This window comes from Brachycentrus maculatus, unplaced genomic scaffold (assembly GCF_059751285.1).
Source record: "Brachycentrus maculatus isolate JH-2025_06_01 unplaced genomic scaffold, ASM5975128v1 h1tg000653l, whole genome shotgun sequence".
Lineage (NCBI taxonomy): Eukaryota > Metazoa > Arthropoda > Insecta > Trichoptera > Brachycentridae > Brachycentrus > Brachycentrus maculatus.
Window position 1 is genome coordinate 934,594 of NW_028281389.1, and position 15,407 is coordinate 950,000.

General features: G+C 33.9%; 1 protein-coding gene across 4 annotated transcripts in view; it reads left to right on the forward strand.

The window, feature by feature from the left end:
* Positions 1–15,407, forward strand: part of Eip74EF (Ecdysone-induced protein E74) — a 408,268-nt gene that overhangs the window by 340,968 nt on the left and 51,893 nt on the right. For 2 of the 4 annotated variants that reach the window (XM_088274249.1, XM_088274247.1), the window contains one exon: positions 5,439–5,627. In XM_088274249.1, coding sequence (XP_088130375.1) covers positions 5,439–5,627 — 189 coding nt within the window. The remainder of the gene's footprint in view (positions 1–5,438; positions 5,628–15,407) is intronic. The other 2 variants (XM_088274251.1, XM_088274248.1) reach the window with 1 other exon arrangement.

The following is a 15,407-nucleotide window of genomic DNA, read 5'->3' on the forward strand; positions in this document are numbered from 1 at the left end:
GAAACCACATATCGCTCACTCAGATATCAAAAATTACATTGTATTTAATATAAATATCAAGCCACTTTTTACTGTGCAACAGATCTTTTTAGGTAAAACCTGAATGTTTTTTCTCCATTTGAAAAATATTAAGTATATTTAAAAAAAATATTAAATAATACCTTTTCTTCAAAATGCAAAAACAACACTTTAACAGGGCTTACAGGTAGCGGGTAAATATTATGTTAAAAATATGCCGCTTTTGCTGGGATATAGAAAATTTTCTGGGCATACCGAAAACACGCACAACTGAAAATTAACGATTTTGGAAATATACGATTTTTGATTTGCGATATGGTAGCCCTATTCAACGATGTGATAATTCTACCTGTCCCATTCGCACGTGCGTGAAAACTCATAAACCTATCTCTCTCTTAACCTGTGTCTACCGCCCTACTCGCACGCATATGATTTACTCTGTTTTTGCATTAGTTAATCTTTCTCTTTCACTCAAACTATCGATATTCAAGCGTCTCTTTCTCGCCCACTGTTTCAACAAGTTCTTGTATTCATGTATTACATATAAGAAGCGAAATTGGAATTTATTATTTATAAAAATATATGGGAAATTATGAGGAAATTGTAACGTGGCCCAAAATCAAACAAATCGCTCGCTCCTTTCAACAACGTCATATATCAAAGATCGTCAATTTTCAGTTGTGCATGTTTTTGGAATGCCCAGAAAATGCACTATACCCCAGCAAAAGCGGCATATTTTTAACTTAATATTTACCCGCTACAGGGCAGAAAGTGTTTGTTTTTGCATTTTAAAGAAAAGGTACTGTTTAATTATTTTTTTAAATATACTAAATATTTTTCAAATGGAGAAAAAACCTTCAGGTTTCACCTAAAAAGATCTGTTGCACAGTAAAAAGTTCAATAAGTGGCTTGATATTTATTTTTAATACATTTTATTATATTCTTAAACTTTGAAAACGATCTCCTGAAAAATCAAGTTTTTATGTATATGACGTTGTTGAAACGAGTGAGCGAAATATTAAAGACAGTGATAAATAATTCTGTCTTGTACACCAAAACTAATATATACTAAAAAGGATGTCCTAAAAAAAATTACAAACACATTTTAAACTAGCATTGAAATGGGAAAAAAGACTTTTAAGTTATATACACAACACGGCGGGGGGGGGGGGTTAAAATGTGTAGAAAATTAATTATAAAAAAATTATTTGAAAAAACTTTACAGTAATATGAATATTTGAAATAAACTTTTAATTAAATTTTTATAAACATCCATATTTACATATTTTTAATGCTAAATACCATTTAACACATGATTAAGATAACATTCTATATAAAACAAATAATATATATTTTTTTAGACACTTTTTTTATGTTTGATTCTTTATTTTATAAAAACTTTTACCCTTATCTAGATTATAATAAAAAGTGATATTCACCGAGTAGAATTTAAATTAAATTTGTTTTTCTCTTTACATTCGATCGCAGTGTCTATAACAAGCGCCTCCGAAATTTTCCTCATTTCCGCCTTCCGGAAATACCCTCCCCAAATCGATCCGTCTAGACCCGGCTGTAGACCTCCGCCCCCACGACCCAGCGACTAGAGCCTTCCGCAACCCGGAACTACCCGCCCGGATACGCTACCCCCCGCACGATCGACCCACCGCGGAAATGGTTACCCTAGCAGACCCACCCTCTCAGGCGCTGGGAAGTGATTCCCACCCCCTACAGGCGAACTGAAAAAAGACTGAATAAATCGGATTATTTTGAGTTATAAAAACGGTCAGCGCGCTCGGCTACCGTTCTGGAGGTCCCGGGTTCGATTCCCAGAGAGGGGTCTAATAAATAAAAGTGATTTTTTCACTCTAATATTTATTCAATATTACCCTGGACTGGTACCTGAAGCTGAGGGTTGATCACCTTTCCTTCGTGTGTTGACGATCAAAATAACACTGCGTTTATATGATGCAGTGCCCTATGCACCGTTGGGGTGCGGATAAGGGTTCGAATGAAAACGAAATGTCAAAAACGAAGATATTAGAAAGGAATGTAAGGCTGAACAAGGAATTATTGAAAAGATTAGGAAGATAGTAGATAGAGTTTTAGTATTAATCAGTCTTGATAAAGAAGCGGGTAGCTTCGAAACCGGTAGACATTATAATTAAGGTATAATGAAATATTTATAGTGATTTTGAAACAAAGTTACATTTTAATTATAAAATAAATATATTGAAAGATTATGAAGAGTTCTTTACGGTGGTATGGACATGTGGAGCGAATGGATAACGAGAGAATGACTAAGAAAATATATGTGGCTAATGTGAGAGGGAGAACAGAACAAGGACTACCGAAAAAGACTTGGCACGATCAGATCAATCAGAACCTAAAATCTGGCGGTGTCAAGTCTGCGTAACCGGAGGACATGTATGATTAGATGTATGGATGTGAAGGAAGCGAGGAGTGTATGTCAGGACAGAAGAGTGTGGCGTTGGCGAAACGGTGTGATGGTTATATTAGTAGTAGTAGTAGTACATTACACGTTATTTAATTATCACTGAGGAAATGCATGTACTTGGAAGAGGCGAAAAATGTTTGCAAAGACAGAGTGGTGTGGCGTTCTATTCTCTTTGCCCACCCCTGCGAGGAAGCGGCGTGATGCTTTAGTTAATTTCATTTTAACCTAGGTAGCATTTGACGTATTGTTTTTTATTTATGAATACCGTTTTTGTGTTAAAAAAATAAGTTTTTATTCCAAATACATTAATTGTGTTGAAAAGAAAAGAGTTATTGAAATATGAGGAGTTTTAAAAAAATTATAAAAGTATTTTTCAATACATAAATAGGTATTATACAAAAAAAAAATCATAATTTTTTTTTTTTTTTAAATTAAAAAATCTAATGCGATTATTTTTATTCGGCGTGACCCAACGACCGGCTCTATCTATACGTTGCCGGAAGCCAACTGAGTTTTATTTTGCGAGTTTTTAGCCTTAAACAAAATTTATAAAGTTACAACACATTTCAAACACCCTATAGTCATGTTATTTTTTACTGTGTATAGATATCATATATGTAATCAAAATTATTATGTACTTAGACTTCCTATATATTAGGCTCTTTACGTTATACATTTACGTTTCCACATATCCTTGGGACCGAAGCCTTGGTTAGGTTGAAGACATTCATTGATTTTCAATTTAAATTTCACTTAGTTAGATTTTTCTTTTAAATATATTCATACTGAGTACTCGTGATCCAAAGAAGTATTGAAAATCTCGTCTGAAATCCTGAGTGCACATCGCGCGCACAGACTATGACAGCGCGCCGCACAGGCTTGCCAACCTGACGGCCAACCCACTTGCTAGTCTTAAAGAATAAAATATGTGGGCAGGTATTTATACTGACGTTATATCTTGTACTAATATGAATATTTTCTTTTGTAAAAAAAGGGTAATATTTGTGTTTTTATTATTTACACAAATATTTCAATTTCATACTATTTCGGTGATTATTATAAATAGGTATCAAATTGTAGTAGAGTGGGTTCGAACCTAGAAACTCTGACTTAAAGAGTCCGCTACACTAACCACGGTACCCGACACACAAGTTGATTTAAAAAACGTTAAATTTCAAGTTAAAAACCTATATCAAGCATCGTTTGTCGCACATATAAATAATATACTAGCAAAGGTAAACGTAATACATTTTCTGTATAAATAATTCATAAAAAACCGAGACCCAGTTCAACGATCTCAAATCTCAGTGAATGGAGTTGAAGCTCAGAAAACTTAGTTAATTATCGGCGTACTTTTTCGTGAGATGAAAAAGCCGATGGGGAAAATAGCAGGTCGAATTTGGGGGCTTCCTTCGAGGGTTGGTCGACCGCTTGAACTTGCGTGGCCTTGGGGGTGAACTTGAAATTGCACGTGTCTCGAGCCGAGGGGGTGAACATCAGAAGAAGTCGAGGGTGGGTCGGGGAGGAAGGAGGTCCAAGCCGGGGAGTCCCCTGTTTCGGCTGTTCCACAGAACCCGCCACGCTTTTCCCTGAATCGATGGGAGGGAAATCTCCACACCACGATAGTATACCATACATATCGTAGTCGTGCAGGAGAAAGTGACCAACTGACTAAACGTAAAATGTCCAGGAGGGCCATTCAAGTCACTTTTGCTTGTGAAAAAAATAAACATCAATGCAGTTTTATTTATTGTTTCGGCATTAACTTTGTGGTAAGACATGTTACAATAATTAAAGAAAACACTTTGTTTTTTACCACTTGAGTTAACTCAAGTGGTAAAAAACAAAGTGTTTTCTTTAATTATCAATGCAGTTAGTCATTTTTAACAAGTCAATATATTTTACTTATAAGTTTAAAATCCTCTGGGAAATTTTTCAGGGCAATATTAAGCTAGTGAGATATCAAATAGTTCATAATCACGTTTTTGTAAACAAATGCACTTGGTCACTTTCTCCTGTATGACTACGATATAGTACATAACATAACATACAGTATCGAACAGATTAATTGAAACTAAACGTTTTTGTCGCATTTTCAACACCCTCTAAAAAAATGCTTTGGGGTGTTCCTCGTATTATGGACCAGAGCTGCTTCTTTCAGTGACTGAGATGATGAATAGCGAAAAGTATCACCAGATTCTACTGGAAAAGATACTATCAGAGTTACAGAAACGAAGGTCATATGGCAATGGAATATTTCAGCACGATTTAACCCCCTGCCGCAAATCCAAAAAAAACATGAAATTTTTCACACAAATACAATGAACTGTGCTGGACTGGTCAAGAATTTTGCCAGACATAAACGTAATTGAAAATCTATCGGCAATCTGTAAGAATCAGGTCTCCAAATTTGATTGCACTACGGTGGAAAAGCTCATTTTATCCATAATTCAGGTATGGTTTCGAGACGAAAAAATGGAATCCACGTGTCAAAACCTTATATAACAGATGCCAAAAAGAGTAAAATCTTTGATTGAGCCCAAATGAGATCATATTAAATATTAATTTGTGATATAACTAATAAACAAAATATTTTACAAAACTGTTTACGAAAATACAACAAAAAAAGATTTTTTTCAATTAATCTGTTCGATAATGTATTATATGCCCTCTAGTTTCGTCTGTGATATTCTGGATTCTTTTGTTGTCTTTTGTCAACGGTCCTTTTGAGGGATGTTCGATGACCAAGTGGTCCTTCGAGCCCAATGTTCCCCGGAGCTAAAGTGGTCTCATTCTAAAATTTGTATTTGAAGCAATTGCTTTGTGATTTTCCATTTTATAATTAAAATATCTATTTCAAATTAAAAATTGCCTTTTTTCAACGGTCCTTTTGAGGGACTTTCGGACCGAGTGGTCCTTCGAGCCGGATGTTCCCCGGAGCTAAAGTGATCTCGTTCTGTTGCAGTAGACACGGTGATGCCGCTGGCGCAGAAGTCTGGCGCAGGAGGCCCGTCCCTGCCCAAGGCGCTGCTGCACAACCTGCTGAGCGCGCCCCACCACCACCAGCCCCACCCCCACCCGCATCCGCCGCACCCGCCGCACCACCCGCCGCACCAGCAGCACCGGCCCCAGGCCTACACCGCCGGCTCCAACGGTAAGTACAGTATTGTGCTGTAGCTCTAGCTGACATCTCGAGTCTCTCGTCAACGTGCTGATGCAAGCTCCAGCAGTTAGTAATGTATTGTGCTGTAGCTCTATTGTGTGACGCGTCAAAGTGCTGGTGCAAGGTCCAACAGTTATACTGTATTGTGCTATAGCTCTATTGTGTGACGCGTCAACGTGCTGATGCAAGGTCCAACGGCAAGTAAAGTATTGTGCTGTAGCTCTAGTCGACATCTCAAGTCTCTCGTCAACGTGCTAATGCAAGCTCCAACAGTTAGTACTGTATTGTGCTATAGCTCAATAGACCACACAATAGTGTGACGCGTCAACGTGCTGATAGGTCCAACGATAAGTACAGTATTGTACTTTAGCTTCACCATTGGATCATCTACCTATCATCTATCTATCTATCATACATGGTTTTGCAGCACATCGACGATCGCATTTCGACTGCATTCAGTCTACTTCCTTCCTTCATTTTTCAACTGCTCTTTACTCACTCATTCATTCCAGGTGTCCAAACCATCTCAACACATCTTTCTTGATTTCTAAAAGTTATTATATTTGATCATTCTCGAACACCTACTTTAATAACAACAAATGAATTACATTTTGACGTTTCCTTAGGGGTATGCAGAAGAACAAGAGGGACAAAGCGATGTTTTGCACCCCTATATATATATATATTATATAGTCTCTTCTTTATAAAATAAATAAATGAAATTAACATAATACAATTTGCTTGAATCTTAATGCAGTTTCCTCGTAGCACCATCGCGGCTTGTCGTGTGAAAATCCACCCGAATGGCTAATGAAAGAATGTCACGATTTGGATGCTGTTAAGCAAAACGGGACCAACTGAGGATTTTTAGTTGAAACAAACTTTTCTTCATCAATTAATCCGGCAGTCATATTGTGTTTAGTAACTATTATTTGTCTATTTTGGATTTAAAAATTAAAAAAAAAAAATCAGAGGTGAAGAATCATATTTACCATATCGTTCATTCCTTTCAAGAACGTCATAAATAAAAAAAACTTGATTTTTCAGGAGAACGTTTTTAAAGTTTAAAAACATAATACAATGTATTACAAATAAATATCAAGCCACTTATTGAACTTTTTACTGTGCAACAGATCTTTTTAGATAAAACTTGAAGGTTTTTTCTCCATCTGAAAAATATTTAGTTTATTGAAAAAAAAATAAACAATACATTTTCTTTGAAATGCAAAAACGACACTGTCTGCCCTGAAGCGGGTAAATATTGAGTTAAAAAAATGCCACTTTTACTGGGATATAATACATTTTGTGGGCATTCCGAAAACACACACAACTGAAAATTTAAGATTTTTGATTTGTAACATATTTAACATATTATGTTTAATGCGGAATGTGAGCCTTCTTAACTGAGCACAGGCAATCAAAATTTCGAGCAATTGTGTTATTTTCACAAAACTAGACTTTTTCCGCGGCACACCAACTAATCACCGCGGTACACCAGTGTGCCGCAGCACGGCTGTCCAAACTCAAAACACAGTAAGGGACACTTTTTTGTAGTACGATTTTTATAAGTAGATTCTACTTAGTCCAAAAATGCAAAAAAAACGTATTACAAAAAAAATTATTTTACTGTGTTTTAAGTTTGGACAGCCGAGCACACTTTGCGCAACAATGATCTAAACCAGAGGTTCCCAAACTCTTTTATCTCGTAGACCCCTTGCCTTACCTGATATTGATTTCTATCAAATTCATTAACTTCAAATGTATTTTTGACAGCCGGTATATGTAGTGTTACTCACTTTGAACCACACATGTTAGGTTTTATACATTTATATTTTAAATTCAAATTAAAACATAGACCCCTTGCAAGTTGTCATAGACCCCTGGGGGTCGATATAGACCACTTTGGGAATCACTGATCTAAACAAAGACCAGTTTTATTAAATTATCCTAAATTATTATAATGATTGGTTCAATTTCGCTTAACGCGGTCCGTGATATTATAATTTTGTGACCCTTCCTTGTATGACGGTCACTGTCTTTTATTCCGTTTATCCGCGACCAACGGTCAACATCCATCCTCCTTTGTGCCTTTGATCTCGGCCAGATCGCACCGACTCGCCAAGCAGTCGTCCTATTTTGTGGGTCCATCTTCTGAAAGCAAAACCGTTGAACAGGTTTCAGCCTTTATCTATAATCGAGGTCCTGCGGTACATCACTTTTTGATTATCTTAATACTGGGGTCGCCCAGACACATGTCGCAGTTTGGAAATCTTTTAAAATATGTACTGTGAAACCTCTCTATCTGTCGTTTTTAAAGGGACATATTAAAATAAACAATGAATGCGGGATGAAGAGGTCAATACGCAAATAGATACGACCGAGTAAAGATACCGTCCTCCCAATCTGCATAACCATTCGTAGGCTAAAATCCTAAAAAGAAAACATATATTGTTTCAAAATTCTTCACCATTGCTTTCCATTTTTCCTTTGTTTTCAAACTCCGTCCCTTGACTAACCCCTTCCCCTTACTTTCCCCTCTCCTTATTTATAGAACAATTTTATATTTTATATTTTAGTTATTATACAGACCTGAATGATGGAAGTTTAACTTCTGAAACATGTAGTCTATAATAAAACTCAAGTGGTAAAAAACGAAGTGTTTTCTTTAATCATTGAAACATGTTTCAGATGCAAATGAATTTATTTAAAAAAAATACAAACCTGAATAGAATTTTTTTTAAATATTCAAGTTTATTGATCAATTTTTTTTAAACTGTTTTATTTTCGTCAGTCAATAGTATATTTTCGGCTTTGCGAATTGTATTTTTTCAGCATCGGTTATTGAATGTGCGTTGTAGAAAGTTTTCTTTCAAAGAGTGTGCATGCTTCTGGAAATGCAGGTACAGGCAGCGGCTCCTTTTCATCAATATCGACCTCTCCTGCTATCGGTTACACAAGCTTTCGATAGTTTCTATCGAAAGCTTGTGTAACCGATTAGAAAAATGAAAATGAATTGTGTTCGATAAGAAAAATGAAAAGAATGTAAAAAAACAGACAAAATGTATCAAATATGCAGCTTGATTCGAACGATAAATACGGTGAATGGTGATAGAGAAACGATCGATGCGGTTTAGTTTAGTATGAAATTAATTCGGGATAGTATAAATAAACGGGAAAACGATTATTCGAGAAACGATAGACAGAGGTTTCACTGTATTTTTATTATTTGACTTAGAAAATTGTGCTTGCCGTAATTAAAAAATATACAATATTTTAAAGCATAAAACCAATATTTTTAGCTTTTCCACTTTATTTTAATTTGACCAGCGACTGGGTTTTTGCGACTGATGATGTCGGTAACGACGAAACCCGGTCGCTGGTCAAATTAAAATAAAGTGGAAAAGCTAAAAATATTGGTTTTAATCTAATAATATATTAAAAATGCAATTCCATCACGAAGTGTCAGTGGATAATATAAATCTATTTTAAAGCATATTTAGTTTATATTTCATAAAAATTATAGTGGATGTATTTCGTTAATAATAAATAAATAAGGTTGATCCCTAAACACAATACAATAGACACAATGGATTCAATATCTTATATCGATCAAGATTTGTCACAAAGCTCATTTATTTGTCTTTTTCGTCTTGTCATATTTTATAAATAAAACACCACTAAATCGGATAGATCTTATGTACTATCACCACGTCAATTTTTGTCAACTGCATACCTTCTTTTGCACATTCTGTTTCCAATTTATTTATTTATTTATTTATTTATATTTATTTATTATTTATTTATTTATCTGTCCGCCTCCGTAGTGTAATGGTCAGCACGCTCGGCTACCGTTCTGGAGGTCCCGGGTTCGATTCCCAAGGGGGGTAAAATAAATAAAAGTGATTTTTTTCACTATTATTTATTCAATAGTACCATGGACTGGTACCTGAAGCGGAAGGCTGATCACCTTTCCTGCATGTGTAAACGATCAAGATAACACTGCGTTTACATGACACAGTGCCCTATGCACCATTGGGGTGCGGATAAGGGTTTTATTATTTGTTATTATTATTTATTCAAAACATATTACATACATAAGTCATATATATAGCATTCCCGTTGAGTAATTTCTATTTCTCATTTTGGGACATGGGATTAAGGTTAACAAGACTGGAACACAAATAATAAAGTTACGAAAAAGATTTTTTTGAAATAACCAAAACTAATATCATAGCAAAATATAAAAGCAATAATAATAATATAATAAATAGGGATAAGAAGCATATTTAAAAGAAATGATTTAGAAAAACAACAAAAAAACTAATCACTACATAAGTATATATGACTTTCCATAAAGTATCTTTTCAGATAATTTATTTTAGATCCCCGAATGGATTATATTTTATATTTCGCTCACTCCTTTCAAGAACGTCATAAATCAAAATACTTGATTTTTCAGGACAGCGTTTTTAATGTTAAATATTATAATACAATAAATTAAAAATAAAAATGAAGCCACTTTTTGAACTTCTTACTGTGCAACAGATCTTTTTAGGTAGAAGCTGAAGGTTTTTTCTCCATTTGAAAAATATTTAGTATATTTGAAAAAACAATTAAACAATACCTTTTTTTCAAAATGCAAAAACAACACTTTCTGCCCTGTAACGGTTAAATATTAAGTTAAAAATATGCCGCTCTTGCTGGGATATAGTACATTTTCTGGGCATTCCGAAAACATGTACAACTGAAAATTGTCGATTTTTGATTTATGACGTTCTTGAAAGGAGTGAGCGATATGTCAGGCAGCTGGTTAATTTGGGTATAGGCAATATATTTTAAGGACCTTACTCCAAATTTAGAAGTGTTTATCGGCTCCGCATGTATTTTGTTATGTCCTAGTGTATTAAGATTAATACACGAGGACATTTTAATCTTTCTTTTTCGAAGATTATATGAGAACTAATTCATGTAAATGGTGAAATTATGGAACAGATAGATGATTTTCTTTATTTGGGAACTATATTTTCTAGGGACGGAAAAGATTGGTAAAGATGTAGAAAGGAGACTGATTAAGAATAGTGCACTGAAATAAATTATCAATTAAAAAAAGTGCCTTAGAAATGCAAACATTCAGATGAAAATATGGCAAAACGATGTAAAATAGGTGTTCAAATGATGACATTATGAAAGAATGAAAGGATGAGATAAGCATTATCGATAAAATTAACAAAGGTGTGTTGAGATAGTTTGGGTTTGTGGAACGAGTGAGTGAAGAAAGGACAGTAGTTTGGGTTTGTGGAACGAGTGAGTGAAGAAAGGACAGTAAAACAGTTTTATATTGCGAATTTAGTTGCAAAAAGGAGCAGAGGATGACCGAGGAGAAAACTTGGCATGATCAGGTACTTCAAATTCTTGATCGTGGTCAGATCAGGAATCGGAATAATCAGCAGGTATGTACATATGATAAGATGCAAGAATGCAAAATAGGTGAAAATTGTCACATATTCGTTCGATTGTATTTTCTATATATATATTTTGTCCGCCTCCGTAGTGTAATGGTCCCCGGAGTGGAGTTCCCTGGTTCGATTCCCAGGTGGGTGAATTGAATCAAAGTTTTTTTTTCAGTCTTATATTTATTCAATATTACACTGGACTGGTGCCTGAAGCGAAGGGCTGATCGCCTTTCCTTCACGCATTAACGATCAAGATAACACTGCGTTTATGTGATGCAGTGCCCTATGCACCATCAGATGCCGATAAGGGTTTTGTATGAAATGTATATTCTATACACAAAAAAATATGACATTTGTGTTATTGTATTTTAAAATGCAGTAAAAATCACTCCATCTTATACCAGGCTCGCAGGAAAAAGGTGGATAAAATCCGTTACTCAAGATTGCCTTTGAACTCGGATACAATACAATACATTCAAGTAAAATAAAATAATTTCATTGTGTAGCACATCAGAAACACAGCTCTTTTATAGCTGAATAAATTAATACAGAAAGGGGTTAATATTTTATACGAAAAAGCGTTTAACAGCTTGGTCTAGGAAGCCTAATACCGGTCGGAGTGACCCTTGGCCATTGTTAGATATTTCTCACAGTCCGCCTAAATGACCGCTAGTCGAGTAGTACCTACATATATGCATAGCCGGCTACTGCATTGTGCAGCTAAACGCATCCGAATCTCGCATTATGCCCCCGTGTGTGCATTCAAGGCAGGGAGACCTTGTAAATTATTCAATTTATTTATCAAACATTCCAGGATAAATCCAAGCAACCAAAAACAAACTCAGGGCGCTTGTACACTACACAGAATTTTACTGAGCGGCATCCCGTTTTTTTCAAATAAAAGCGACTACGATAGTTTAGCGTGATTGAGTTCACGGGCACCGATCCGACGAAAGACGGACAAAAGCACAAGCCAATCATCCGTTTCATAACCGGACTACCGGACAGTAAAATTCCCGGAGTGCACAAGCGCTCTAAGGGCGTTTGTGCACTACACGGAATCATATGGAATATTATCGTCCGGCACGTTGGTTAGCATATAAAACGGATGATTGGTTTGGATTGGCTTGTGATTTTGTTCATCTTTCTTGGGATCGGTGCGTGAACACGTTGCGCGTTAATTCGAACACGCTAAACTGTCGTGGTCGCTTTCATTTTTCATAATCGGACTGCCGGACGGTAAAATTCCGGGTAGTGGACAAGCGCCCTAAGAGTGTCTCAACTTGATATGAAATATAACTTAATTAGTATGCAATAAAATAAAGTTATATAAACTGCTTCCATTATATATAAAGTCATTAAATAGCGAAACTAAGTATAAAATAGCTATACATAGATTACCGCCTCATATTTTGTCCGCCTCCGTAGTATAATGGTCAGCACGCTCAGCTACCGTTCTGGAGGTCCCGGATTCGACTCCCAGGGGGGATCAAATAAATAAAAGTGATTTTTTCACTCTAATATTTATTCAATATTACCCTGGACTGGTACCCGAGGCGGGGGGCTGATCACCTCTCCTTCATGTATTAACTAACGATCAAGATAACACTGCGTTTATATGGTGCAGTGCCTTATGCACCATTGGCGTGCGGATAAGGGTTGTTAGGAAGAATTGTATCAAGACGTTCGTATTTTTTTTTACGTTTATCTACATTTTTTTTCTGTTATATCTGAAATTCGCTAAATAGAATTCCGTCCGTTATATCGAGGGTTGACTGTATTTTAATGTATTAATTTTAAATATAAGAGATTTTTTGAGTCTACTAAGTTGTATTTTTTATGTGTTTTTGTTAATAAAATACAACTTAGTAGACTCAAAAAATCTGTGTTTGATTTAAAATTAATACTTAAATTAAAATGGAGTTCTACAAATTAAACGCCAAATCAATAAATAAACTGTATTTTTTTTATGGTATATGCTTTGAAGTTTGATCGAAAAGTTGCCATTAAAAATAGTTAAATGCAAGTAGTCTTGAATCGCATGGGTTCTGTATTCATTTCCGGGCATTTCATCCCCTTCCTGAATGCGTACGTTGCAGTATAGGGATTAATAGCTTGCTACCTAGTAGATGTGTAAGGGTAGTATTGGAAACAGGTTTGCATGAATGGTATGGTCACACGGTCAGTTCAATCGGACTGCACATATCCTATCGCAAAAGGAAGTCGATACGTAATCATTTCGCAGGGGATAGAATCTTTAAGTCAGGATTAAAAAAATATTTTAAAAATTGTAAACATGTCGGATACAATTTCCGGTTTGTTACGTACAAATACGCTGGAGAAACGCAGGTATTCTATGAACAACGATGTGAAGATTTTATATTATTATTATTATTATTATTATATATATATATATATATATATATATATATATATATATATATATATATATATATGTAAATATATATATATACATATATATATATATATATATATATATATATATATATATATATATATATATATATATATATATATATATATATATATATATATATATATATATATATATATATATATATATATATATATATATATATATATATATATATATATATATATATATATATATATGTGTGTATATATATATATAAATATATTTTTTATTTGTTCGGAAATTGTACAGCTTTACATTTAAAAAAGTATATAATAAAGAATAGTTACATTAAAAATAAAAACATTAACAAAATTAGTTACTTTTTTAAATTAATATTTTACTTAGTAAACACCACTATTTCTTAAAATCTATTGTGATACGTGTTTCGATGCATTCCGCATCATTTTCAAACACCGTAAAAATAGTTACATCAATAAAAATGAAGCCAACTAAACAATTCCACATTTACGTTATAATAACTATCAAAACATCAAGAGATGAAAAAAAATATGATTGCAAAAATGTGGTAATAAAAGTTTTTTTTCAATTTTAACTAATTTTCTTTACATTTCGTCGTGCAATCTTAAATTAAAAACGCAGTTCTCTCCAATAAAGAGACTGGACTCTTGTGCTTTGCGAGAGACTAACACTTGTTAGTTATGTTTGTTGGTAATACAATTTACAACATTTTGAGTGTGTCCAAATACTTGTTCACAAAATCTGGATTATCTCCAATTACAGGAGTTATTTTCATATTATTATTATTATTATTTTTTATTATTATTATTATGTTTTTTAAGTTCTAGTGATTCAGGAACAAGGTTTCTAAATTGGTTCATATATAAATAGAACTTCCAAGAATTTGAGTAGTGTGGTTGTCAATAATGGGTAGAATTTGTGAATGTTACACGTGTGTAAAGTGATCACTTAAACCAGCCTATGACGGTCGTCAGCCCCGTAAATGCCCAGACTTCCATATTCTTCTTCATCTTTGATGAGATGTCAAAAAATAATATGGTAATACAATTTATTTGTATTGAAATAATAATTTTTAAAAAATTGTGTCTTTGTTCCTCCTTGATTTAGATGTATAAAATTAAATTAAAAAAATTTTGATATAAAAAAAAGACATTAAAATGTTAAAAAATAAATTAAATGAAGAAATAAATTGATACATGTTAATCTAATATAGAAAAAAAATACTAAAAAAAATTAATTACAAAAAAATAAATTAAATTACATACAAACATAAACAATAAATAATAAGTGTAAGTCCCTCTCCAAGCACAAGAGCTTAGTCTCTTTATTGAAGAGAACTGCCTTTTTAATTTTAGGATTTTTAAAGTAGAAATGTCTAGAAAATTAATTAAAATTAATTTAAAATAAAAACTATTGAACCATATTAAATATTGTCAATATTAAAATATAACGGACTTTCAACTTTATCCGGCACCCCCGCCCCCTAATTAGTCCTTTGTATCGGGGTTTTACTGTATAAGCCCAATTTATCAGGAACTTCTACGTTTCCGTATCACATTTATTGCTGGATTTCACATTCCAAGGTCTTCCGAAGCATCCCTTTCACATAAAAAATCAGGATGGTCTAACAATGGAAATATGCATAATGCATCCGGGCTCACTACAAACCCTTGCATCTTATTACAACGCACCCTGTAGGAATACAGACGCACAGTTTTTCAAACGTAATTATTTATTATATTTATGATCTTAAAATTTTTTCATTCATTACCCAGTAATGGACCATTCTCATGATGTGTTTTTATTGGCTTATAAATTAATAAGAAAAATCACAAAACCATCGGTAGCATTCTTATTGGAACTTGTAGAGAACTAGGAGAGATATTAAGGTTTAAGCTTTAG